General features: G+C 44.8%; 1 protein-coding gene across 5 annotated transcripts in view; it reads left to right on the forward strand.

Moving 5' to 3' along the window:
* Positions 1 to 26466, forward strand: part of ITPR1 (inositol 1,4,5-trisphosphate receptor type 1) — a 163630-nt gene that overhangs the window by 52266 nt on the left and 84898 nt on the right. For 3 of the 5 annotated variants that reach the window (XM_058844903.1, XM_058844906.1, XM_058844907.1), the window contains 22 exons: positions 212 to 295; positions 378 to 524; positions 1723 to 1818; positions 3580 to 3624; positions 6429 to 6580; positions 7451 to 7550; positions 7971 to 8131; positions 8860 to 9001; positions 9493 to 9651; positions 10229 to 10401; positions 10651 to 10770; positions 11786 to 11980; positions 16230 to 16481; positions 18827 to 18968; positions 19888 to 20041; positions 20856 to 21043; positions 22578 to 22716; positions 22889 to 22947; positions 23346 to 23507; positions 23608 to 23778; positions 24704 to 24769; positions 25479 to 25616. In XM_058844903.1, the coding sequence (XP_058700886.1) occupies positions 212 to 295; positions 378 to 524; positions 1723 to 1818; positions 3580 to 3624; positions 6429 to 6580; positions 7451 to 7550; positions 7971 to 8131; positions 8860 to 9001; positions 9493 to 9651; positions 10229 to 10401; positions 10651 to 10770; positions 11786 to 11980; positions 16230 to 16481; positions 18827 to 18968; positions 19888 to 20041; positions 20856 to 21043; positions 22578 to 22716; positions 22889 to 22947; positions 23346 to 23507; positions 23608 to 23778; positions 24704 to 24769; positions 25479 to 25616 (3045 nt within the window). The remainder of the gene's footprint in view (positions 1 to 211; positions 296 to 377; positions 525 to 1722; positions 1819 to 3579; positions 3625 to 6428; positions 6581 to 7450; positions 7551 to 7970; positions 8132 to 8859; positions 9002 to 9492; positions 9652 to 10228; positions 10402 to 10650; positions 10771 to 11785; positions 11981 to 16229; positions 16482 to 18826; positions 18969 to 19887; positions 20042 to 20855; positions 21044 to 22577; positions 22717 to 22888; positions 22948 to 23345; positions 23508 to 23607; positions 23779 to 24703; positions 24770 to 25478; positions 25617 to 26466) is intronic. The other 2 variants (XM_058844905.1, XM_058844904.1) reach the window with 2 other exon arrangements.

Below are 26466 nucleotides of genomic sequence, written 5' to 3' on the forward strand. Positions count from 1 at the left end.
TAGTCACTGTGAAGAAAATTAAATCTACCAGCACAGATGTGGAGCAAATGGCTTCCAAGCAAGTCAGCTCTGAAATGACTTGTTCTGGAGCAGAGGCAGGAAGGAATTTCCTTCTCTAGAGCAGTGTTCTGGTGAAGATTGTCTAAAAATTAAGACAGTGGCTGATGGCAGGATCTTGTGCAGGGACTGATGGTCTCAGTTCTCCTTCTAGGTCAACTCAGTGAACTGCAACACCAGCTGGAAAATCGTGCTCTTCATGAAATGGAGCGACAACAAGGACGACATCCTCAAAGGGGTGAGAGCCAGAGCTGTGCCTGTCTGCAGCTGGGGCCCTGCTGGGCACTGCCCCTGCTGACCCTGCTGCCTGCCTTTGGCAGGGGGACGTGGTGAGGCTGTTCCACGCCGAGCAGGAGAAGTTCCTGACGTGTGATGAGCACAGGAAGAAGCAGCACGTGTTCCTCAGGACCACGGGCAGGCAGTCAGCCACGTCTGCCACCAGCTCCAAAGCCCTGTGGGAGGTGGAGGTAAGGACTGGAGCTGGGGCTGGCTTGGTAGAACAATAATCCCTTCTGTTTAAGGACAATCCATGTGGGTTTCTCGCTTTAGGTAAAATTTTCCTGGTTTTAGAAGCTGAAATGAAAATTCCTTCTCTTGCTCAGTGAAGTGCAGCTCTGCTCTCTGATGGTGCAGCACAGAGCTCTCGAGCTCAGGTGCTTTACAGTTCAGGAAAGGGGCACAGAGAAACATCAGTGAAGTCATTTTTTTACCAGTCACTGAAGTTTAACAACAGCTTATAATTTCCACTGTCCTGCTGAGTGTGCTGAAGGCTCTATTTCTGGTGTGGAATAATGTCATTATGTAGATCCTCATTTGATAGGAGGCTGCAACCCCTTGCTAGTCAGTCTGAGCTGGCTTTTTAAATTCACTTGGCTTTTAAACACAGTGACTAACACCTTGGCCATCACTGGCTTCTGAAAATAGCCTCAGTCTGTTGGTATTATTAGCCTTGGTTTATGATTTTAAATCTGATTAAATTAGGGCCTGCATATAAGAATCAAAAACTAAATTGTAATGATGGATAGATGTTTTTATGTTCCTTTTCCAGAAGTACCTGCTGTGACACTCAGCTCCCCCTGTATTTCAAGTGAAAGTCTGGCTGTAGTTGGCATTACTGTGGCATTGTTATCAGTCTGTGGTGCCTGTCCATGTGTGTGCAGTTACCTGGCACAGGTGAAACAGTTCTACCCTGAAAGGGACAGGTCAGCTGTGATGGGTTTTCTTTAGGATCAGGTGTACCCACAGAGCAGCCAGTATGGGGTTACACGTGTTGGAGGCTCTGCTTGCCCCACTTTGTCAGTAAATATAAATATTTGTTCTTTTGTGCAGTGTTGTTGCATTTGAAATATTTCCAGGTGTCTTCCCTCATCCAGTTTGAACAAAAATTTAGTTATAGCTGTAGGGTAATGGATTTGTTGCCTTTTCCAGGGGTTTGATTCAAGACCTGGCAACACATGCACATAGAGAGAACCTTCTTTAATTCATTCATAAACTGGAATGAACTATTCCCAGCCAGCTCAGAGCACTCCCTGCTCACAGATAAAGGGTGGTTTTGTCTTTTCTCAGCCCCTGGTTATGTTTGCTGTTTTCTGCACATGAAATGAGGCAGATGCTGGTGGAAGGGGGGTCTGTGCTGTGCTCCAGGTGTGTTCCCTGTCCTTGCAGGTGGTGCAGCACGATCCCTGCCGAGGGGGAGCTGGCTACTGGAACAGCCTCTTCAGGTTCAAGCACCTGGCCACGGGGCACTACCTGGCAGCTGAGGTACGTGGGGCTGGGCTGGCACCTCTGCCTGCCCCTGCACTGTGTTCTCCTCCTTCAGCACCTTCTCAAAATCTGTCATTTCCCACCCTAAAACTGGACACGGGCAGGGGAGGAGAGCGCTCCTTTGGATTAATACAAAAATAGGTGTTAAATGTGTAGGGAATAAGATGAAAGAGCTGAAAGAATACCATGGTTTGGGGTAGTCATGAGCTGATTACACTTTTTGTATGAATTCTGGAGTCAAGAACTTGTACTGCAAAGAATAGGCACTAAATAGTATCCTGTCATGTGGGCACTGGAATCAATGGGACTTTATTAACTGATGAATAAATGGTAAATGACTGAGAGCCTTTGGGGGAAAATGAATTCAAGTGTTGGTAATTTCTCTTGAATCACTGATTTTTGAGCAGAGTTGTAGAACTGGGTGTAAAATGAAAACACTGAGTTCAGACCAGTCTTCAAGAACTGGAAATAGAGAAAAGTCCAGATTAATTTTCCCATTTTATGTTCTTCCGATAAGCAGATTGGAAAACCAGAAGCATTTTGTCACATGCACACTGCAAATCCTTTTCAGTAGTGATCCAATGTAGAGCTTTTCCAGTAAATCTTGGGTTTTCTAATCAACCAAAACAAAAACATGCTCTTAGATCATGCAAGACTATCCCAGAGGACATTGCTCACCTGATCCCTGGTTAGCATAATGTTTGTTCTAAAAGATTTCTCCAATATCTAGTTGGAAATTCCACTTGGAATTTAAACAACAAAAAAAAAAAAAAGCATAAACTGGTTAACTCTCTGCTCATGCTCCTGTAGTGATTCTCCTGAATGAGCTGAATCTCCCTGCACGTTTGCAGGTTATTTAATGTGATTTGTAGGCTGCTGAGCCGTGCTGGCTGTGGGCAGTGTGCTGTGTGTGAAAAACAAGGTTCACATAATTTTTACAGAATTTAAAAGTTTAATAAAAAAACAATTAGGAGCAAAAAATAAAGTAAAGTATACAGATAGGGCCGGGTGTCTCTGCATTCACCTTACTAACAAAGGATTGTCCCTTAAAAACAGAACCCTACTACATATCCATAAATTCTCACACATATTCAGACATTCTTCTTAGGATCTTTGGTGTTCTTCTGTTTAGTTTTCTCTTGCCCCCTTCCCAATAGATCAATCCTCTTGGTGCCATCGAGATTTACATTCCCTGATACCAGAAATGCAATAAATCCCTGCCCCAGAGTTCTGGTCACTGCTGTCTTCATCTGGATAAGAGAGTTTACAAATGCAGGAGTTCTCTGCTATTTTTTTTCCTCGGTCTTTGGGTTATACAAACAAAAGCAGTTTTTATTCTAATACCATGCCATAGCCTAACATATATCTATTATACTACTATTTCTAAATTTCATCAATAACAGAAATAAAGAAAACTATATTAATACAACAAAATTTCTCTTTCTTATACACATAACATTCATTTTAATATTTGCAAAAAGCCAACAATATAAAATGTATCTATAACATACACATAACATTCATTTTAATATTTGCAAAAAGCCAACAATATAAAATATATCTATAACATACACATAACATTCATTTTAATATTTGCAAAAAGCCAACAATATAAAATGTATCTGTAACACTGTGCATGCCTGGTGCTGCTGGAGCAGTGCAGGGCACGGTGACCAGCAGAGTTTAGGGGATGCTCAGGCTGTTTCCCACTTGCAGCTGTGCTGGAGTTTTGACGTGCCTGTGATTCTGTTCCATCAGGTAAACCCTGACTATGAGGAAGATGACCTGGAGTGTCAATCCTCAGTAAGTATAGGCAAGGGTATGGTCTTGCCCCTGATTGAGGAGGGCTTGGCACAGGCCCAGGGCTGACCTGGCCAGCTCACAGCTGGTCCAGGCTTCACTGTCAGTGGAGAAATTAAAACCTGAGAACGCTCTGGAGGCTTTTATGGCCTATCCAAGGAGTGGTTGTTGACACCTTAGTGAAGAACAACCCACTTGGAACTGAATTAACACAATACCTGAACCCTCCCTCAACTCCTCCCTTTGTGGCATCTTTTTTTGTCTTCCTGTTTGCTCAACCCTTGCTTCCTTGGAGCACTGTCCTGCCCAGGGCTGGAAATGAAGATGTTTAAGGTGACACCAGATGGGAATTGTCCCTGAGGGAATGTCCCCCAGTGCTGTGCCTGTGTGACCTCCGTGGCTGAGCAGTGGTCTCAGGAAAGCAGGATAACAGAGGGGAGGAATGGCAAGGTGATCCCAGTGCCATTCCTCTGATTCTCCTGTGGGAACCACTCTGTGTTGTCAGTAAATGTTGTTTTGTCAAAGATGGAGTGTGTGGTGCTTTGTACTGACAGAAGCTTCTCTTTGGTGCCAGAGGGAACCAGCATTGCTTCAGTAGTTGAAAACAGAGAAAACTGGAACAGCACTTTCCGTTGTGGATTTTATTTATTTAGTTGGATTTGATCACAGGCTTATGCAGCTTTCTTGGTAATTTATCCTGTATTATGGAGGATTTGCACCATTTGGATATGACAAAGAGCTACTCCTTCCATTCTTAAGAGATGGATGTGATGCTTGGAAATCCTGCAGGGTGCATTTTTCCTCCTAAAAGGATTTTTCATTATAGCCTAGCTATTAAAATGCTTCCCTTGCTCTCAGATACTGAGCTGTTTTCCTGATTACTTCTTGGTGGCATTTGGCAGCTTGACTGCAGTAAACATGGTAAAAAACTGAGCAAACCCCACCCACAGCTATTGTCTGGGGTGTGGGGGGAATCCAGCCCTGAGATGTTTTGTTGGGTGAATTTTCTGAGAGTTAATCAGTATTGAGGGCCATTAGGTAGACGCCCCTGCTCCTGTGATGTGTCCTGGCACATGCATGGAGAACATTCATGCACTGTCTCAGCTCTCTGGGTTTTCCCTGCTCTGTCTCTTTACCACTAGATGGCAAAAATAGACCAGCAAGAACAGCACCAGGAGCACATAATTCAGCTCTGACAGGGAATTGCCACATCCTTGATCATTCACTGGTGACAGGAGGGTGGAGGCTGCTTTATCCAACTTTATCCAAACTCCAACTTGATCCAGGAGTGACCTTCTGCAGGGTTTCTGTGCACAGCTAGTGGTTTTATTGTTGCTTCCTCCTTGTCCCTGTGCAGGAGGGCTTTCCATGGGCATGGGTGAGGTGCCAGCTCCACCTTCCAGCAGCAAAAAGGGGTTGTTCTTGTCGCCTTTGGGGCTGAATTTCAGTGCTCCCTGAATTGCTGCCCCATTTCCTGCTTTACTGCTCATGTTCAGCTTTGCCACAGTTTCAAGAAGTGACCCAAAGGACAAGCTGTGAATGCAGAGCAGCTGTATCCCTCACTGCATTCCCTCCCCTAGCTGGGGGGGATGAAGGAGAAGCTGAAATTCGGAGAATTCATTCCAAGTGAGCGAATTCCTCCCAGAATTTCTCTCCAGATGGACTCTGAGTGTAGAGTTGCTCCTTCCCTTGAAGGCACAGTCCCAAAGTGTATTTCTGTTCCATACAGATAACTGCCTGTTCCCATGTACAGAATCAGACTTGAAATGTCACTGCTTTGCAGCCAAGTCCATTGACTGCAAATATGTTAACTTGGGAGTATCCTGAGGCACAAGCAACACTGGATACCTTTTCCATCTGCTTCAGGATGGCAGTGCCTTACAGCAGGACTTTGACAGGCAGGTGCCTGAGTGCTGACTCCCTTGGGTGCCACCAGCACAGAGAAGCTGAGAAATTGGTTTCTTGGTCACCTTGAAAATGGCAGCTCAGGATTGAGTGGTTGTACATGGCCAGCAGGTTCCTGTGTGCCAGGACAGTGAGCAGCTTCTTTAGGGATTTGTGATAGCTGGGAGTTCCCCAGGAGAGGATTTGGAGAAAGTTGTTGTTCCTTTTTCTCAGTTCATCTTTGTGTTTTCCTACCCTTTTGTCCTTCCATCTGAAGCCCTGGGGCTTTATCCAATTGATGTGTCTTTACTTTGCTGAGGGAGGCTGGGGATTTGCTGGCACCTTGGGAATAAAGATCCTTCTGGTGCCATGGCCTTTGGAACACGTTTGTGCTCGAGAGCAGCACAAGCTGTGGTGTGAACAGCAAGACTTCCAACTCCTTGATTGGCTTTTTGTTCCTCTTGCCTGGGATTGATGGATGTGGGTCCCGTTTTTGCTGCTGAAGCTGCTTATTTCCCAGCAAGGTTGTTGGTGCATGGTGTGGCCGGCTTTTTATATTTTCAGCTCATTAATTAGGTGATTAGAGGGATAATTGCAGCGTGTGGGATATGTTTGGAGAGCTGGTAGTGTCAGGATCGGGGATCTCAGCTGATGTGTGTTACCAGAAGCCAGTCAGAGCTCCCAGTGTGTGTGGGGTGAATGCCTGGGGGGGTTTTGTCTCTTCTGGCACTGTCAGTGAGACACAAATCCTGCGTGGACAGGGAGCTCCCGTGCTGGAGCTCCAGCAGGAGCAGCAAGGAGCGTGTGGCCAGAGCAGCTGGTCAGTGCTGCTGTGTCCTGCAGCCCAGGCCAGTGCTCCAGAGCTCTGTGTGCACCCCTGGGGGGCTCTGCAGGCTCCCCTGAGCTGTGCTCTTTCTCCCCAGCTGGACCCCGAGCAGGAGGCAGCACGAAGGGGCCGGGGGGCCCAGGAGAAGATGGCTTATTCCCTGGTGTCCGTGCCTGAGGGCAATGACATCTCCTCCATCTTCGAGCTGGACCCCACCACCCTGCGAGGAGGAGACAGCCTGGTCCCCAGGTACAGCCACCGTGCACCACGGGGATTTGGGGGGTTTGTAAAGTAAAGCTGCCCCAGACTGTTCTCCTTTCATCCTTTGGAATCGGGTTCCTCCTCAAATGAATGTAGAAATAATTAGGAAATGCCTGAAGCTTCACCTGAGTGCTTTACAGCTGAGGTATAAGTAAGAGAACACCGTTTAACAGATGGGAAAACTGAGACCAAGTGACTTCCTAAGTGACTTCCTTGCCAGGAATGACCTGGGACTAAAAGCCTTGGCTGTCCTGTCAAGGCATTCATTCCTGGGACCTGTCTGTATTGTGTTAGCATGTAACACCAGCTATCTAGCACTGGATTTCTTAGTTTGTGTGTTCTTTACTGTTCATGTGGCACCTCTGGCTGGTGAAAAGCTGCTGCACCTTCCCAGCCTCACACTCTGCACACTGCTCTTTGCTGCTGTTCCCACTGAGAAAGCACAGCAGGTTTGTTCTGTCTCTTCAGCAGCTCCCTAAATCATCAGGTACCCATATTTTGGAGTATCAGGGAGTTCTGGGCTGAAAACCCCAGAGCTAAGGGGAGAAGTTGACAGCTCATGGCAGTGGAAAAGTGAGGATGGGAAGAAGTTCAGATTGTTGTTGTGCAGCAGCTGAGTTCCAGCAGGTCAGAGTGGCTGTGGTTCTGTTTAAGAGCAGAATCCCTTTCATTGTAGAGGAAGCCTCAGGTGAATTCACAGAATGAGCAAAGGCAGTAAGAATATTGTTCCAGTTGTGGTAGGCAGTGAGGGCAGAGATGACACTTCTCTTCCACTTGCTCCTGCCAGCATCTCGAAATCCCAACAATGCAAATGCTGGGAGGCTGACTCATGCTGGGGCACTCCTGACTTTCTTTCAGGAACTCCTATGTCAGGCTCAGGCACCTCTGCACCAACACCTGGGTTCACAGCACCAACATCCCTATTGATAAAGAAGAGGAGAAACCAGTGATGCTGAAAGTAAGTTCTGTTACTTTGTGTAAGCACATCCCTTCATTCCTGTACTTCCACAAAGTGGTGCTGGCAGGAGTTTCACTCTCTGAGCCTGTCACACACCGAGCATGTGACAGAAATGAACAGAGCTGCTGCAAAATATTTCCTCTTAATGGCTCAGTTTCATGGTATTTTCCTAGTTTAAATGTTCAGCATCTACTACACAACAGTCACCAGGAGAAGGATGTTTTTTCCACTGGCTACAGCAACATTTCACCATCTCACCTGCTGCTCCTCTGAATTTAAGGACAGCTTTGAGCTTGCACAGAGCATTCCCAGAGTTTGGGTTCAGCAGAGTGTAGCTTTTCTGTTCCATTATCACTGAGTGTGTGAGCCACTGCTCTGTTCTGCCTTTGGGTTTGCTGATAAAGCTTCTCTGGGTTTCAGATTGGGACCTCTCCAGTGAAGGAGGACAAAGAAGCTTTTGCTATAGTGCCAGTCTCGCCCGCAGAGGTTCGGGACTTGGATTTTGCAAATGATGCAAGTAAAGTTTTAGGTTCCATTGCTGGCAAGCTGGAAAAGGGAACAATAACCCAGAATGAAAGAAGGTAAGGAAACCAGAATTGGGATCAGATAACGTTGTTTCCTTTAGTCAGGAACTGTTTCTTTGAGAATTTTATCAGAGTAAGCTATAGAAGGGGAATTTGGTTTCCTCCTTGACAAGATTTGATGTTGTGCCCATATTGGAGGTTCTCAGGCCTGGTCTGTCCAGCCCTCCTTGTCCTCTGAGAAGTGAGAGCATGAGAAATGTTGTGAGCCTGGGGGGACTAATCCCCAGCATACCTCTGCAAGTGGAGTGTGGGAATTCCTAATCCATCTTGTGAGGACTGAACATGTGACTTGCTGCAAATCCTCTGACCCTGTCGGTGAAAATGTGGCCACACAAAAAGAGCACAGGGCTGGCTGTGTCACACCAGGGCCTGTGTGCTTCCATAGCCAGTGCCTTTTATTTGGCCTTGGGAGAGATTATCACCTGATTTATTGTTTGTGGCAATTGAAAGAAATGCTAAATAGAACTTGGCAAGTGTAGAGTTGTCCTAAAGTGATTTTCTTGCCTTGCTGCTGCTCTGGTTTAGTTGGACAGTGAGGCTGCAGCAGTAGGGGAACATTAAATCCTAATTTTAAGTTCTGTGCAAACCTCTGAGCTTTATCCACTCTCTAATTGCTGTTAGTTTTTCACTTATCATTTAAAAATCTCTGTAAACTTACTCTGGCACTGCTCTTTCAGCACAGAGAATTTGTACTCTCATGTTAACAGCTTCTGGCTCTTCCCTAGATCTGTTACCAAGCTGTTGGAGGATTTGGTCTACTTTGTTACTGGTGGAACTAATTCTGGCCAGGATGTCCTTGAGGTGGTGTTTTCTAAACCTAACAGAGAACGGCAAAAGCTGATGAGAGAGCAGAATATTCTAAAGCAGGTAGGCTGTGGTTGTCTCTAAGCTCTGCCTATGAGAAGAGTTCTTGTTAAAAAAGAACCAGATAACAGAGAACCTGGCCAGGCTGTGGATGGGGCTTGGAGCATCCTGGCCTGGTGGGAGGTGTCCCTGCAGGAGGCAGAGGATTGGGATGAGATGATCTTCATGGTCCCTTCCAGCCCAAGCCATTCTGTGGCTCTCGGAAACTTTGGTCTCAAATTATTGGGACCCAAAGGTCCTTTGAGTTTCCAGCTTTCAGCAGGCTCTGGGCAGTGGACTGTAGGCTCACCATTGCTGGAACTGAAAGCTCCAGCAGATGGTGTTGAGTAAAGGTGAGCAGCATCTTCTGTCCGGGCTGCTCCACGGCCAAGAACCTTGGTGGCTGCAGCACATTTCTGATCTACCTTTTGAAATACAAAGGCACAGAGCTTTGGCACTAAATCTGAGCAGAAGAAGGCATGGGGTTGTGTCTGTGTTTTTTATTAAATCTGTAGATTTTCAAGCTGTTGCAAGCACCCTTCACGGACAGCGGGGACGGGCCGATGCTGCGGCTGGAGGAGCTGGGGGACCAGCGCCATGCGCCCTTCAGGCACATCTGCAGGCTCTGCTACAGGGTGCTCAGGCACTCCCAGCAGGACTACAGGAAAAATCAGGTTGGAAATAAGTCTGTCATGATCAGTGGCATCAGTGTTGTTCCTCTGCTCAAAGGAAAAAAAAGCTTCTCCCATAAAGTAAACCTGGCCCTGCTGGGGTCACTCAGTCAGCAAGAGGTTTTGGGATCATTCAGATTCATTTTGGTTTTCATTTTCATTTTTCATCTCTGTCAAAGACTATAATGTAATTAGCACTGGTCTAAGTGGGATTTAAGAAAACAACAGCATTTCTAACTGTCCCACCCAGGTGAATTACAAGACTCTGTTCACTCTTGCTGACTACAAGCTCCATTGAAAGTTGCCCTGTAAATTAAGGCTGTTCAGATTTTGTTGCCATGTATTAAAAACAAGGTCCTGTCAGATAAGTATAAATGCCTTGCTGGTGTCTAGCCCTGGAGGGATGGAGGTGTTAAGGTTGTCTGTCATTGTTTGCTTTCTTTCACACAAACAATTTGGATCTCTCCCAGTTTGCTCCTTGGGATGTTGGTATGGACTAACATCCACCTGTTTTCTGTTATTATTTCAAATTCTGAGGGTTAATTACACCCCCTTTCCTCCTTGTCTGTGTGTTTTGAAGGAATACATTGCCAAGCAGTTTGGCTTCATGCAGAAGCAGATTGGCTACGACGTCTTGGCTGAGGACACCATCACAGCCCTGCTCCACAACAACCGCAAGCTCCTGGAGAAGCACATCACAGCTGCTGAGATTGACACCTTTGTGAGTCTCGTGAGGAAAAATAGGGAGCCCAGGTGAGAGCTGCATTTTTGAATATGTGATCACCCTTCTCCTTCTGGGAAAAGTCTGTACCTGCCAGCTTGCTCAGGAGGAAGCACAGCCAGTTCGCTGCGTTCTGGCACTCCCCTGCCGTCCCCTGGGGCAGCAAGTCTTGCTCTGCACTGTTCAAGTGAAGTTCTGAATGTTTGCTTCCTGAAATGTGCATTGCTTCAGTCTAGGTCTCCACAGTGATTGATACCCTTTTGGCTGGTGTTTCCCGACAGGTTTTTGGATTACCTCTCGGATCTGTGCGTTTCCATGAACAAATCTATTCCCGTGACACAGGAGCTGATTTGTAAAGCCGTGCTGAACCCAGCCAATGCAGACATTCTCATTGAAACCAAGTAAGTTTGTGCCTTTGGAGGTGGCTGTGCTGGTGTGAAGCAGAAGGAAGGTGGTTCAAAGCCGAGCACGCTGCTGGCACGTCCCAGGGAAGCAGGGAATGATTTGTGTGGGGTTCTCTTGGAACACGGGGAGCAGGGGCTGGGGACAGCAGGTGTCTGCCAGGTGCTCCCTCAGCCCTGCAGGCAGGAATCCAGCACATCTCTCCCGGGTGATCCAAAGCAGGGAGACTTTGCAGGCAGCTCCAGCTCTGCTCACCTTTCCTCCCTCTGAGCTGGGGTTTGGGTCTCCAGCTCTCCTCTGCCACTGCTGAGGCCTCAGAGCAGGCACCAAATCCTGCTTGTCTTTGATAAAGATGGCTTTATTCCATATATATCCTAGGGAATAGATAACCACTATCAAAATACTGCAGAAGGGAAGCAGGTAATATTTAAAACACAAATGGCTGAGAGCATGCCTGCGCATTTAATTTTTGTCATGAAATCATAAAGGCTATATTTATTCCCACAAGCACTTAACATTGGTACATCACTTACTTGTCCTCGAGTATTTAATTTGGGGCTTTTTCAGATGTTGATCTTTTCTTTGCTGGAAGCCTTTTTAGTATCAGCAGCTGATTTATTTCTATTTATTTCATCACATAAACAGAAAGAAGTTCTGACCCATTTGGCATTTATGGGATACAGAATGAATCAATTTTTTCTTGCCCATATCTTTTCCTGCTCTGTTGAATGATCTTTGAATCAGTTCTCCTGTAAAGAAGGTTTTCAAAGTCCATTATTATGTGTCTTTAACTTCCTTGTTTCTTTATCTTTTTCACTTGAAAGGAGCTGAAATGTTCATCTTTTTAAGGTTGAATGGAAAGCTTATAATCTAATGCTTTTAATAATACACCTCAATGATTTGATGTAGTAAAATGCTACTGCTGGAAGGGTAAGATACATTTTAGCAGGTGGCTTAAAAGGAATGTGAAGGATGTATGCAGGTCTGGAATGTAACCTCCTCTCCTCCTGGCAGGCTGGTGCTCTCACGATTTGAATTTGAGGAGGTGTCAAGTGGAGAAAATGCCTTGGAAGTTGGAGAGGATGAGGAAGAAGTGTGGCTGTTCTGGAGGGACAGCAACAAGGAGATCCGCAGCAAGAGCATCCGGGAGCTGGCCCAGGACGCCAAGGAGGGGCAGAAGGAGGATCGGGACGTGCTCAGCTACTACAGGTGAACAGCACACAGCAGCTCAGAGCTCAGCAGGGCTGCCTGGGGACACCCTGCCTGCACAGGCTGTGCTCTGGGAGCAAAGCTCCTCTTTTGTGCACAAAACAGCCTTCAGAGAGGGAGGGTGAAATCTCTCAGAAGTGAGAGCTGAAAGCACAGAGTTGTTCGTGGTGAGGAGTCCGGGTATTGACATGAGCCAGTCTCAGCTGATTTTTTAAAAAATAATTTGAGTGTGTTGAATTTCCCGAGCACTTTGTGCTTGGTTTCCTGCTGCTGGGGTTTGGAAGAGCCCTGCAGGTGAGCACTGGGTTCCCTGTGCTCAGGGGCACTCGGGGATTGCAGGATTTGGGTGTGCAGGCTGCTTTGCTTTTGGTTTGCAGGAGGCACTGCTGTTCTCTGTGCCTGCTGCTTTCTGTCCAAGCCTTGAGCTGGGTTCCAGCAGCACCAAGGTGAAGCTGTGTCCGTGCCCCAGGCTGGGTGTGGAGGCTGTGCAGGGCTGCTCTGGGCAGCTCTGACATGAACAATGTTCCTGGATGACTTGACAAGACACTGAGTTCTTGGCATAGTGTAAGGTCAGGTTTCAGCCCAGACCAAATTCCTGTGTCTGGGTTACAAACCTCTGAGATTCATTTGACAGACTCAGCTGTGGCAGAACTAGATTCTTTGTTTTAATAAACATTTTCTTTTGAAGTCTCTTCCATTGAAATGATTCTTGCAGGAGAATTCGTCATACCTGGTTTAATTTGAGCCTGTTGGAGCTCAAAAGGTGACCTCTTAGATAAAAGGTTTTAAAACACTTGATTTCAAAGTAGTTATTATGCTTGGTTTTAAGTAGAATTGATAAACTTTGGCGTATGTATATGTATTAGTATAAGAATGGTAGTGTTAATTATTATTTTTCAGTCTACATTATACCTCATAAACAAGCTTAAAGGAAGGGCTTAGGATATGGTTTGGTTAAATTCCATGAGAAGTACTAAAAGTGAAAGGAATCTGCTTTCAATTAACTTTTTTCCTTCAGGAAGCCTCACACTTAGTGCTGAGCAGCCTGTGGGCACTGCTGAGTGTTGGGCATGTGCTTTATGGCTAAAGGTGAATTATCTGTTGGCACAGGTGAGGTGCCAGTGACCAGTTCATGGATGAAAAGCTGAGCTCTGGAGTTCAGTTTTTCTCTGGCAGTTCTCCACTGAAGGGAGCAGAGCACAGTGGCTGTCTCAGCAGGTCCCTGGTTTTTGGTGGCTGCAGCCATCGTGGTGTTGCCTCAGGACAAAGTGTGGCTCCAGCATCTGTAAGAGATGTTGGGCCTCAGCAGTGTTTAGGCTGAGCTGCTTTAAACGTTTTTAATGTTTAAAATGTTTGCATTCTGCTGGAGCTTTCCTCAAAAACATCATTTATTATTTCCTGTCAGGGTGTGGGGGCCCAGAGCAGCTGGGGCTGCCCCTGGACCCCTGGCAGGGGGTGAAACACCCTCAAAGTGCCTTCCAACCCAAAGCATTCTGTGATTTTAATGCTGTTTAATGAGTGATTCTGTTATTTATTCTATGCTGATTCACTTATTCAGTTGTTGCACTGTTTGCTTGTGTTTGATCAGTGCTTTATCCTTTCCACAGTCAGGATGGAGCTGTATTGCTACACAATATAATATTATTTCTGTCAATACATAAGTGTATAGCAGTCTACTTCATAGTATACTTTAGGTATATTTATATATGCTTTATATATATTTATACTTTTAATATATATTTATATTATATTTTATATATGTGCTTTATGTGCTTTATATTTATGCTTTATATTTACTTATATTTATGCTATATATTTATGCTTTATATATATTTTACATAAAGTATACTTTATATTTATTTATATATGCTTTGCATAAAGTACCTATATATTATATATATAAATTATAAATATAAAAATTGTATATATATATATGTGTGTATATATATATAAAGTACCTGATAGATATATATTTATATATACTTTACAGTACACAGGAAATTAAAGCATAAGCTTCAAGCCTACATAAATTAAAGCACAATTTTCTTCTTTTTTTTTCCTTTTCCACCAAAGATACCAGCTGAACCTCTTTGCTTTATATATATTCATATATATATCAAGTATACTATATACATATACTATATACAAAGCATATATATATACAAAGTACACTGTATATATATTTATATATACTTCACAGTACACAGGAAATTAAAGTATAAGCTTCAAGCCTACATAAATTAAAGCACATAATTGTCTTTTTTTTTCCCTTTTTCCCCAAAAGAGATCAGCTGAACCTCTTTGCTTTATATATATTTTTATTTATTTAAAGTGTACTTGATATATACACCATATAGCATATATATACTATATACAAAGCATGTATAAATACATATGAATTACACTATATATATATTTATATATACTTCACAGTACACAGGAAATTAAAGTATAAGCTTCAAGCCTACATAAATTAAAGCACATAATTGTCTTTTTTTTTCCTTTTCCCCCAAAGATACCAGCTGAACCTCTTTGCTTTATATATATTTTTATATATTTAAAGTATACTTGATATATATACTATATAGCATATATATACTATATACAAAGCATGTATGAATACATATGAATTACACTGTATATATATTTATATATACTTCACAGTACACAGGAAATGAAACCATAAGCCTCAAGTCAGTGTAAATTAAAGCACAATTTTCTTTTTTTTTCTTTTTTCCCCCAAAGGTACTAGCTGAACCTCTTTGCTTTATATATATTTTTATATATTTAAAGTATACTTGATACATATACTATATAGTAGGCATATATAAATACATACAAAGTACACTATATATATATTTATATATACTTCACAGTACACAGGAAATGAAACCATAAGCCTCAATCCTACATAAATGGAGACCTATATTTTTTTTTTCCTTTTCCCCCAAAGATACCAGCTGAACCTCTTTGCTTTATATATATATCTTTATATATTTAAAGTATACTTGATACATATACTATATACAAAGCATATATAAAAAAGTGCACTCTATATATATTTATATATACTTCACAGTACACAGGAATTTAAAGTATAAGCTTCAAGCCTACATAAATGAAAACCTATATTTTTTTCCATTTTCCCCCAAAGATACCAGCTGAACCTCTTTGCTTTATATGTATTTTTATATATTTAAAGTATACTATATACATATACTATATAGTATACATATACTATATAGTAGGCATATATAAATACATACGAAGTACACGATATATATATATATTTATATATACTGCATGGTACACAGGAAATTAAAGCATAAGCCTCAAGCCTACACAAATTAAAGCACATAATTGTCTTTTTTTTTTCCTTTTTCCCCCAAAGAGGTCAGCTGAACCTCTCAGCTGTATATATATTTTTATATAATTAAAGTATACTATATACATATACTATATAGTATACATATACTATATACAAAGCATATATAAAGTGCACTGTATATATATTTTTATATACTTCACAGTACACAGGAATTTAAAGTATAAGCTTCAAGCCTACATAAATGAAAACCTATATTTTTTTCCTTTTTCCCCCAAAGATACCAGCTGAACCTCTTTGCTTTATATGTATTTTTATATATTTAAAGTATACTATATACATATACTATATAGTATACATATACTATATACAAAGCATATATAAATACATACAAAGTGCACTATATATATATATATATATACACTTCACAGTACACAGGAAATTAAAGCACAAGCTTCAAGTCTGTGAAATTAAAGCACAGTTTTCCTTTTTTTTTCTTTTTTCCCCCAAAGGTACCAGCTGAACCTCTTTGCTTTATATATATTTTTATGTATTTAAAGTATACTTGATACATATACTATATACAAAGCATATATAAATAAGTGCACTGTATATATATTTATATATACTTCACAGTACACAGGAATTTAAAGTATAAGCTTCAAGCCTACATAAATGAAAACCTCTATTTTTTTCCTTTTTCCCCCAAAGATACCAGCTGAACCTCTTTGCTTTATATATATTTTTATATATTTAAAGTATACTATATACATATACTATATAGTATACATATACTATATACAAAGCATATATAAGTGCACTGTATATATATTTTTATATACTTCACAGTACACAGGAAATTAAAGTATAAGCTTCAAGCCTACATAAATGAAAACCTATATTTTTTTCCTTTTTCCCCCAAAGATACCAGCTGAACCTCTTTGCTCGAATGTGCCTTGACCGCCAGTACTTGGCCATCAATGAGATCTCTGGGCAGCTGGACGTGGACCTGATCCTGCGCTGCATGGCCGATGAGAACCTGCCCTACGACCTGCGCGCCTCCTTCTGCCGCCTGATGCTGCACATGCACGTGGACAGGGACCCCCAGGAGCAGGTGACCCCCGTCAAGTACGCCCGCCTCTGGTCCGAGATCCCCTCCGAGATCGCCATCGACGAGTGAGTGCCGCGCTGGGCCAGGGATGGGCTACAGAGTCACAGAATCACAGAGTCACCGGGCTGGGAGACACCTTCCAGATCAGTGTGTGCAACCCAAACACCTCCACCAAACCATGGCACCGAGTGCCTCATCCTGTCCTGATTTAAACACACCCAGGGATGGTGACTCCACCCTCCCCAGGCAGACTCCTGTACTTTTTCACTTTCTATAAAACACTAATATCCTAATATCCAGCCTCTAATTCCCCATGCCAAACCATGGCACCGAGTGCCTCATCCTGTCCTGATTTAAACACACCCAGGGATGGTGACTCCACCCTCCCCAGGCAGACTCCTGTACTTTATCACTTTCTATAAAAACTTCTTCCTAATATCCAGCCTCTAATTCCCCACGCCAAACCATGGCACCGAGTGCCTCATCCTGTCCTGATACAAACACATCCAGGGATGGTGACTCCACCCTCCCCAGGCAGATTCCAATACTTTATCACTTTCTATAAAAAACTAATATCCTAATATCCAGCCTCTAATTCCCCTGGCCAAACCATGGCACCAAGTGCCACATCCAGTCCTGATTTAAACACATCCAGGGATGGTGACTCCACCCTCCCCAGGCAGACTCCTGTACTTTATCACTTTCTATAAAAACTAATATCCTAATATCCAGCCTCTAATTCCCCTGGCCAAACCATGGCACCGAGTGCCTCATCCTGTCCTGATTTAAACACACCCAGGGATGGTGGCTCCACCCTCCCCAGGCACATTCCAGTACTTTTTCACTTTCTATAAAAACTTCTTCCTAATATCCAGCCTATAATTCCCCTGGCACAGCTTGAGGCTGTGTCCTCTCATTCTGTCAGTGCTGCCAGGACAAAGAGCCTGAGCCCCAGCTGCCCAGAGTCACCTTTCAGGGAGGTGTGGAGAGTGATCAGGTCACCCCTGGGTCTCCTTTTCTCCAGGATAAACCACCCCAGCTCCCAGGCACCATCAGTCCTAAAGTCGTGCATTGTTTATACAGCTGCTGCTTGTAAATAAATTGAGCACCCCATAACGTGCTGCTGAGCATTAAACAATTAATAATAGCATAAATAATTCAATAATTAAAGCGTGTGGGGTGAGCTCAGTGGTCACAGTGTGCTTGGGCATGTCCTGACCTGGACCTCTCTCCTCCTGCCCCGTTTGGTTGGAGGAGAACCAGAGATTTATTGAGCTTGGAAAAGCCCTTAAAGCTCCAACGTTCACCACTGATCCTGTCCCCAAGTGCCACATGCACACATCTTTGGAACACTTCAGGGATGGTGCTCCACTGCCCTGGGCCCCCTGTTCCAGCAAAGATTTCACTAAAATCTCTCTAAACCTCCCCAGTTTGAGGCCATTTCCTCTGATTGTGATCCCTCAGGAAAGATTTTCCTTATGGGAGCTCTCCACCAGCAACCAGCAACAAGGGAAAGGTGCTCAAACACATTCCTGAACTTCCAGTGGAAAATCCTCTCAAAAACCTACACAAAACCACAGCTGGAGCAGGCACGTGGTTTTGTGGCCACTTGTATTAACTCTATAATTAATAATTCCAAATTTATAGTACTTGACTGTTCAGAGCTCATTTTTTTCAGTAAGAAAAAACACCTAAAGTAGATGTTACATGTTAGGAATTCAAATCTTCTCAATGTTAATGCTGATGTTCAGTGGTTTCTTGTATTTCCCTCCTTTCCAGCCTGGTTTTCTCTTCTGAGAGGGATGCAGTAGATAATAAATCAAATTCAAAGGTCAGAATATAAAACCAAATGGTTTTAGCTCTGGTAGAGGTTCACCAGTGATAAGTGATCAAACAGGAAGCAAAAGTATTTTGTGGGAGGTGGTGGGATTGTCCTTCTCAAAGTCACTCTGCACATACTGAGGAAAACCCTAGAATTCATATTAAAAATTAATATCTGCTTTGCATATATATTGGTTTTATTTGGAGGAAAAAATCCCATCCCCACTCAGCCTCTCCTGGCCACCCATTCCCCTCAGTGCTGCACAGCACTTGTCATTGTTTCCACTCAAATAATGAGGCTTGCTTTTTCTGGGTTTTTTGGGACAAAATTATCTTGTTTTTTTGTTTTTCTCAGATGTTTTAAAATAGTACCTAATGAGCATATGGGATAAACCAACAAAAGCCAGGAAATTCTGGTGTCAGTGTCCTGACTCTCTCATTTGGATAAATTATTAACCAGCCTTTAGCTTTTCTTAGGTTTTGACAAACCAATGAAAAATTGTACTGGGGGGAAAAGAGCCCTGTGTATTTGCATGCTAAGTTTTGTTTTGTTTTCTTTTTTGTTTTGTTCTTTTTTTCCCCTCTTCAGCTATGATAGCAGTGGAACTTCCAAAGATGAAATTAAGGAGAGATTTGCACAAACAATGGAATTTGTAGAGGAATATTTAAGAGATGTGGTGTGTCAGAGGTTCCCTTTCTCTGATAAAGAGAAAAATAAGCTCACTTTTGAGGTAGTTATCCAGTTCTGATTTTATCCTATTCTTTTTTTTTTTTCTTGTGGAATGTTGGTTATTTTTTCAGCACCAGGTAGTTTGGCAAGTAATTAGTGAGTGTAATTAATGAGTGCTGAGCCTCAGCTGGCTCCTTTCTCCTCGTGCAAGTAACCCCACTGAAGTTTGTGAGTTTGCAGTGATGGTTCTTGAAATGCAATTAATGAATGTGAGTTTATGTCTGAGGTTTGCAGCAGCCTTGTTTGCTCTCTGTGCTCTCAGTGTTATTGCAAAGCCAGGCTTTACTGGAATAAGTATCTCAAAAATTAAACACTGTCTGCACACACCAAAAGACTCCAGAGCTCATAGTGAAAAAGTGTCCTTTGACTAACTGACCTGTTAAAATAGTCTGTGCAAATAAAATGTAGCAAATCCATGCAACAAATAACCATTAATTTAAGAAAAGCTGTGATAATTCTGTTAAAAATACAGTTGATGTAATATACTTCTGGTAGTGGGGCTACATTAAATATTTGCCCTGTATGTGATATTTTTATGTGGATCTTTATGGGGTGGACTTGTGGGGAAACTTTGACTTGAAAGTTGCAGCTTTATGGGTGTGATATCTTCTGATAAAAATTATGTGTTACCTTCCCTCTAGTCCTGCCCTGTTTAATAATGAGACAAATACCAGTCTGATTCTGTAGCTGTAGAGTATCAGTTGCAGATACAGACATTAACTGCAAGCATTGCAGTGTTTGTAGGCAAGTAGAAAACTTTCTGATGTGATGTAGAAGTAGACAGTCTTGCAGAATTCCCAGATATTATGATAAAAAATGACCCTCAGCCAGGTTCTTGATCTTGTCACTGTGTTAAGACAACTTGACTGCGATAGCAAAATGTTTAGTATTAATCAGGCTTTTTATTGTTATTTTGGTAGGTTGTTAACTTAGCCAGAAATCTGATATATTTTGGTTTCTACAACTTCTGTGACCTCCTCAGACTAACCAAAATCCTCCTTGCTATATTAGACTGTGTGCACATCACTACCATCTTCCCTATTACCAAGATGGCAAAAGGCGAGGAAAGCAAAGGTAAGGCTGGAAAGTGTAGGACAGAAAGTTCTGGGTGGCTCTAGTTCATCTCAAAGTGTCACTGTGGGGTGGAACAATGAAGTCACACAACCTCCTGAGCTGGAAGGGACCCAGCAGGATCACCCAGCCCAGCTCCTGGCCTGCACAGATGCCCCAAATCCCACCCTGGCATCCCTGGAGTGCTGTAAAAGGCTCCTGGAGCTCTGGCAGCCTCGGGGCCGTGCCCATTCCCTGGGGAGCCTGGGCAGTGCCAGCACCTCTTGGGGAAGAACCTTTTCCTGATCTTCAGCCACTCCCTGGGTGCTGTCCCAGGGAGCAGAGACTGGAGCCACCCCTCGGGAGGAGCCCCCAGTGAGGTCTGACCTCAGTCTGCTCTGCCCCATCTGAACAGACCAGGGGATCTCAGCTGCTCCTCATAGCACTTCTCCTCTAGCCCCCTCCCCATCTCTGTAGCCTCCTTTGGGTGCTCTCTGACATCTTTAGATCTTGCATTTTGGCCTCCAGAGCTGCCTCCTGGACTGGAGATGAGGCTGCCCCAGTGCAGAGCAAGACTGGGACAATCCCTCCCTCCCTGGCCCTGATGCTGTGCTCAGAAATCTCCTTTCTCTCCATGGCTTGGTTGTAAAGCTGAGCCTGTGATGGGAGAGGGCAGGGGGCTTCTCCAAGTACTGCAGTGCCTCTGTTGGCTTCCCCTGTGCCCAGGGTGTGGATGTGGAATGTTGAGACAATTTCTCTTTGTAGGACGTGGCCGGTCCTTGCCCTGTCAGTGCAGTCCCATCCCAGCACGCTAACCCTGGCTGTTTCCTCTCTGAAGGGAGCAATGTGATGAGGTCAATCCACGGCGTGGGGGAGCTGATGACCCAGGTGGTGCTCAGGGGTGGGGGCTTCCTGCCCATGACTCCTCTGGCAGCTGCCCCCGAGGGCAATGTCAAGCAGAGTGAGCCAGAGAAGGAGGACATCCTGGTCATGGACACCAAGCTCAAGATCATCGAGATACTCCAGGTACCACCCTGGGGCAGCTTCTCGTGCTGTCCTCCAGCATTAACTGTGTCCTGCTGCCTCTTCATGTGTTTCTGACTCTCAGACTGGGGAAGTATTGCAAGGGTGACCTTGTCAGGCACAGCGCCCTCAACTTGTTTGTGACAATATTGTGCCATTACTGCAAGAATTTATTTGGAGAGTTTGCAGTAGGCATTTGCATATTTAGCAGTGATTTATGAGTATCTGACTTGAGGCAGAGCTGTTGTTTTCCACCCTGTTGTCTTCCTAATTTCTCTGAGTCTGCAGGGCCATCTGAAGTGCCCTGAGGACTGGGGAGATCTCAGAGCCATCAGCCTGAGATGTATTTTCAGCATGCACAGCCAGCCTCTCTCTCTCTCATCTCTGGTTTTCTCACTTGCTCACCCCAAAGTCTTTGGGACGCACATGTTCTTCCTCGCTATTGACTCAGAATTATTATGAAATGCATCTCCCCTCTCTGAGTGTAGGAGTCCTTTTTGTGCTCAGTAACTTCATCAGCGAGGTCCTGGGGGTCAGGGTGCTGCTGGAGCCTGGTGGGCAGAGGCAGGAGAGCAGCAGGAGAGCCGTGGTGTTCCTTCCCATGCCCCGTGGGAGGCTGCGCCCTTCCTGCAGCAGCAGATGCAGCACAGGGAGGCTCCGTTCCTTCCTTGCACCACTGCTAATCTTAGCAGAAGCCAGAGCTTCTCTCGTGGCCTGGCACATGCAGGGGGCTGTTCCATGTGCCAGTATTCCCTGCTCCCAGGGGCCATTCAAACTGCCATTATGCATTTCCCCAAAAGCTGCGAGAGAGAGCTCTGAGTGTTCTCGGCTTTGTGGCTCCTTCCTCGGGAGGAAGAGCATGGAGAAGGTGGTCTCTGCCAGGCTGGAGGTTTCTCTGGCACCAGCTGGTCCAGCCCAGCTGAGATGGTGACTTGTGTGGCCCAGCCTGGCTCCTGGCAGCTCGTGTCCTGCTCCTGTGTCACAGCACCCTGGGAGAGCAGCAGCACGTGTTCAGGATGGAGATGGAAATGCTGCTTTCCTTTCCTGGGGGACGGGGTGAGGATGCCAGCATCACACAAGAATGAGGCACCAGAACTCTGCCAAGATGTTTTACTCATCAGTATTTATTATGTGTGTGTATCATGGTCATTGAAATCCCTGGAAAATATTACTGAATTCTGGGGGTTTTTAAGGCAATGTTTGCATATCTTGGAAAAATGGAATCCCGGAATGGATGGGGTTGAAAAGGACCTTGAAGCTCATCCAGTTCCACTCCCTGCCATGGGCAGGGCCAGCTCCCACTGTCCCAGGCTGCTCCATGCTCTGTCCAGCGTGGCCTTGGACACTTCAGGGATCCAGGAGCAGCCACAGCTTCTCTGGGCTCACTCTGCCAGGGCCTCCCCACCCTGGGCAACTTTTCCAGGTTAAATCCTCATCTCTACTCTGTTAATGTTGCACATTGGTAACTCTGCTTTGCGTGACTTGTGGTGCAAATACACAAATTATTTCAACATTTTTCCTACTTGTGTATCATCAGTTTATTCTGAACGTGCGGTTGGACTACAGGATCTCCTGCCTGCTCTGTATATTTAAACATGAATTTGATGAGAGCAATGCCCAGATGTCCGAATCCCCCACTGGAAGCAGTAGTCAAGAAATGCCAGCTAATGTACCAGGTGGGTTATTTGGCAAGGAATGAGGTTGTGTGGCTTAGGGAAGGCTCTGGAATCCTTAAGGGACTAATGGGATGATTCAGGTCTCCACTTGCTGTTTGAAATGTTTTTAAGCTGTAAAAACATCTTTGCTGCCGCTCTGACTTCACATATTTGTCCTGTTTTATTTTTTCAGGAACCCTGGATTTTGAACACATTGAAGAACAAGCTGAGGGGATCTTTAGTGGAAGGAAAGTATCTCTTCACAGGTGCTAATGGAGGGAGAGCCCCCAGGCTGGAGGGCTCCCAAGGAGTGGGGGACTGGGAAAAGGGCTGCCACAGCTACCCAGGCTTCATTTTCCTCAAATGGCTTTGATGCAGTTCAGAGTAGGGTCCATTTGGATCAAAAACCAGAGATAAGGAGCAGGGATTCAGGGACCAGCCAGAAGGATCCTCAGGAGAGGGCTCTGTGGTGCAGGTGAAAGCCAGGCTGCAGGACCAGTGCATCTCAGCTCCACACTGCAATAAAATCTCAGTACAAATTACCCCTTTATTTGAGTAAAAAAGGTTTTCTGGCACTGCTAAGAGGAGTTAGAACCTGCTGGGACCCTCAGTCTAATGTGCTGGTTAACTCCTGCTGTGTTTCCAGTGAGGAGAACACCCCTCTGGATTTGGATGACCACGGGGGCAGGACTTTTCTCCGTGTCCTGCTGCATTTAACGATGCACGATTACCCTCCCCTGGTGTCTGGTGCATTGCAGCTGCTCTTCAGGCACTTCAGCCAGAGACAAGAAGTCCTTCAGGCTTTCAAGCAGGTACCTGTGTGCTTGGAGAGAGCTGTTCCTCATCTGAATGTATTTATGGCAGCTGAACCCAGCCCTTTTTGTGCAACTAATGGCTTTGCCTCCCTTTAAGGTTCAACTGCTCGTCACCAGCCAAGATGTTGACAACTACAAGCAGATCAAACAAGATTTGGACCAGCTGAGGTCAATAGTGGAGAAATCTGAGCTCTGGGTGTACAAAGGCCAAGGTCCTGATGAGGCCATGGACAGTGTGCCAGGTGAAAACGAGCACAAGAAGAAAGAGGTAATTAGGTTGTGTCTGTGTGAATTTGGGTGGGTATTTGGAGGGTGTAGCTGCTTTCAGAACTGTGACAAGGCCCATCTTCCCAGCACACTGCCTAGGTGAGGTTCTCTCTACTGCTTCCAGGTTGAGGCAGGAATGAGAGGAGAACTTGAGCCAGGTGATGCCCAGTAGCAGCCACTGAGGTGTCACCTTTAGGGTCTAACAGGGCTGGTTTGGGTTTGCTCTGGCTCCCCAGCTGTGTCCTTTCAGCACTGAGCGATGGCACGGGATTTGTGCAGTCAAAAGTACCTCAAGTAAGGTAAGGGCAGAGCTGTGAACTGCTCAGGTGATGCATTTTGAGTCATGGCACTTGATTAAATGACAGCAGAGAACTGTGCTTTATCCCTACCTGATAACACAGGATTTTCCCAACGTGCACATCTGGCTTAGAACTCTTTGAGCATCTTTTGCTTCCAGATAATTTGCAATCAAATAGGAAAGACTGGATGAGGGGATCCAAGAAGCAGTCCCTGGTTTAGGAACATTTATTGTTGGAAGTAAATACAAGTAATCCATTTGTTGCTTTTCTTGTACACATTGCTGTGAGGAATCTCTTGGTATTTGTGCAGTGACAGTTTAATAACAACAGAGAGGGAGAGAAAGGAAGGGGTTTGTTTTGAGGGGAGACTTGATTAGAGACAGAATGTGACAGGCAAAGGACAGGAGGTTGCTGCCTCTGAAATCATCCTTCCCTCACCTTATTTTGTGTCCTAGAGGTCAATGTGACTTGACAGGATAATTGTATGTATTTTTCTGAGGCTGTCAGAGAGCTGGAGGATGCCAATCCTTCCCAGGAGGAGAGCGGGCGCTATCCTAGAACGGTAATTTTAGCCTTCATGTAGACAGTAGTATAAGCTACTAATAAATTGTCTGATTTTATCCTCAGGAAGGTCACAGCAAGTCTCAAAAGCCTGAAAGTACTAGCAGCTACAACTACCGGGTAGTAAAAGAGGTAAAACTTTGCTTCTTGATAGTTCACTGGAAGTGTAAATGAGTAACAGAGCTCTGGAGAGCTGCAGTCAGAGGGAGGCACCCAGGAAAGTCTGAGTCACTCTGCCATTGTGGAAACTATTTGCTGAGTAATAACAAATCCCAACTTGAATGAGAAGCCAGGATAGAATAAGCACGACGTGTGTATTCTTTCCTTAAGAATGGATTAGTGAGAAACGCGACGTTTGCTGCTGTTTCAATGGTAACACAATATTTTTATTGTTAAGGACTGCAAAGGCAGTAAGCAAGGGGAGAAGCAATTTTAATTTGCCCTGTCCTGAGTACCTTGCACTCAAAGCCACTGTGCTGTTGAAATTTCACGTAGAAAATACCAGATCAAGAACGTGCTGTGGTGCTGGTGTGGTGTGAGCTAAAGGTGTGTCTGTGGCTCTGCTGTGGAGCTTGATGTTGGGTTCATTTGACATGGCTGAGTTCTGCAGGAGCATAGAATCTCAGAATTGTAGAGTATCCTGAGATGGAAGGGACCCACAAGGATCATCCAAGTCCAGCAGCCCTAGTCAGATGCCACGGATGGAGCCTGGGCCTCGAGGGGCTGCCTGGAGCCGCTCTGCTCCGTGCAGACGAGTTGGTCCCTGTTGCTGCTCTCTGGGACCTGGCGTTCTCTGGAAGAAAAGCCAGAGTTGGGGCTCTAAGGCCAGTGTCTCCTGCAGATCCTGCTGCGGCTCAGCAAGCTCTGCGTGCAGGAAGGGGCCTCGGTGAGGAAGAGCAGGAAGCAGCAGCAGCGACTCCTGAGGAACATGGGAGCTCACGCCGTGGTGCTGGAGCTGCTGCAGATCCCTTACGAGAAGGTGGGGCTTTGTGTCATGGTCACAGGCTTTTCATACCTCCTCTGAATCTTCCTGAGCCTCCTCCCTGTAGATTGGATGCACAGAGTAGCCTCACAGTCTACAAAATACCCATGCTCTGTTTATCTGAATATACACATATGTGTATCTGCCTGGAAAGTATTCATGTGTCATCCTTCAGAATTGAGGCTCAGCTCTGAGCTTTCCCTGCCAGGCAGGTGCTGCCTTGAGGTTAAGCTGTGTTGATGGAAGCAAGAGCCTGGTTTGAGGCAGCTGTGTGAGCACCATCCTGGGAACAAGGAGAGAGGGGGTTTTATGAGCAGTAGATACAGATCCTCCCCCAGCTGTGGAGTCCTAAATTCCCCCTTAGAGGTGAGGAAAGAGCCACTGGCTGTCCAGGTGAGCCTGCTGCTCCTAGTTAGCCACATCAGTGCTGGCACTGGCCAGCTGTGCAGGCTGGAGCCCTCTGGGCCTGCCTTGTGCCTGTGAGGCTGCAGAGCACCAGGCTGTGCTCAGCACACCCCAAGGTCAGCACCTTGGCTGCTCATGAATCACAGGTGACAGGTATTTATCAGTACACAGGTGAGGCACCTCTTCACATTTTCCTGCTCACTCTGCTGTCCTCTGTTCCAAACTCATCAGGTTTCTGAGAACCAGTAATTCTACACGGTGGCTTTGATTAATGTTAATTCTCGTGGCTTCTTGCGTCATATTTTGCTAAAAATCAGCAGCAGAAACACCCTTCAACACCTTCTCATCGCCTTTCTGTCCCCTACATGTGAATGTGCATCAGACAGGCAGTGTGGAAGGGGTTTCACCCTTGAAAATCTATGAAATTCCTTAAAAATAAGAA

Source organism: Poecile atricapillus, chromosome 9 (assembly GCF_030490865.1).
Source record: "Poecile atricapillus isolate bPoeAtr1 chromosome 9, bPoeAtr1.hap1, whole genome shotgun sequence".
Classification (NCBI taxonomy): domain Eukaryota; kingdom Metazoa; phylum Chordata; class Aves; order Passeriformes; family Paridae; genus Poecile; species Poecile atricapillus.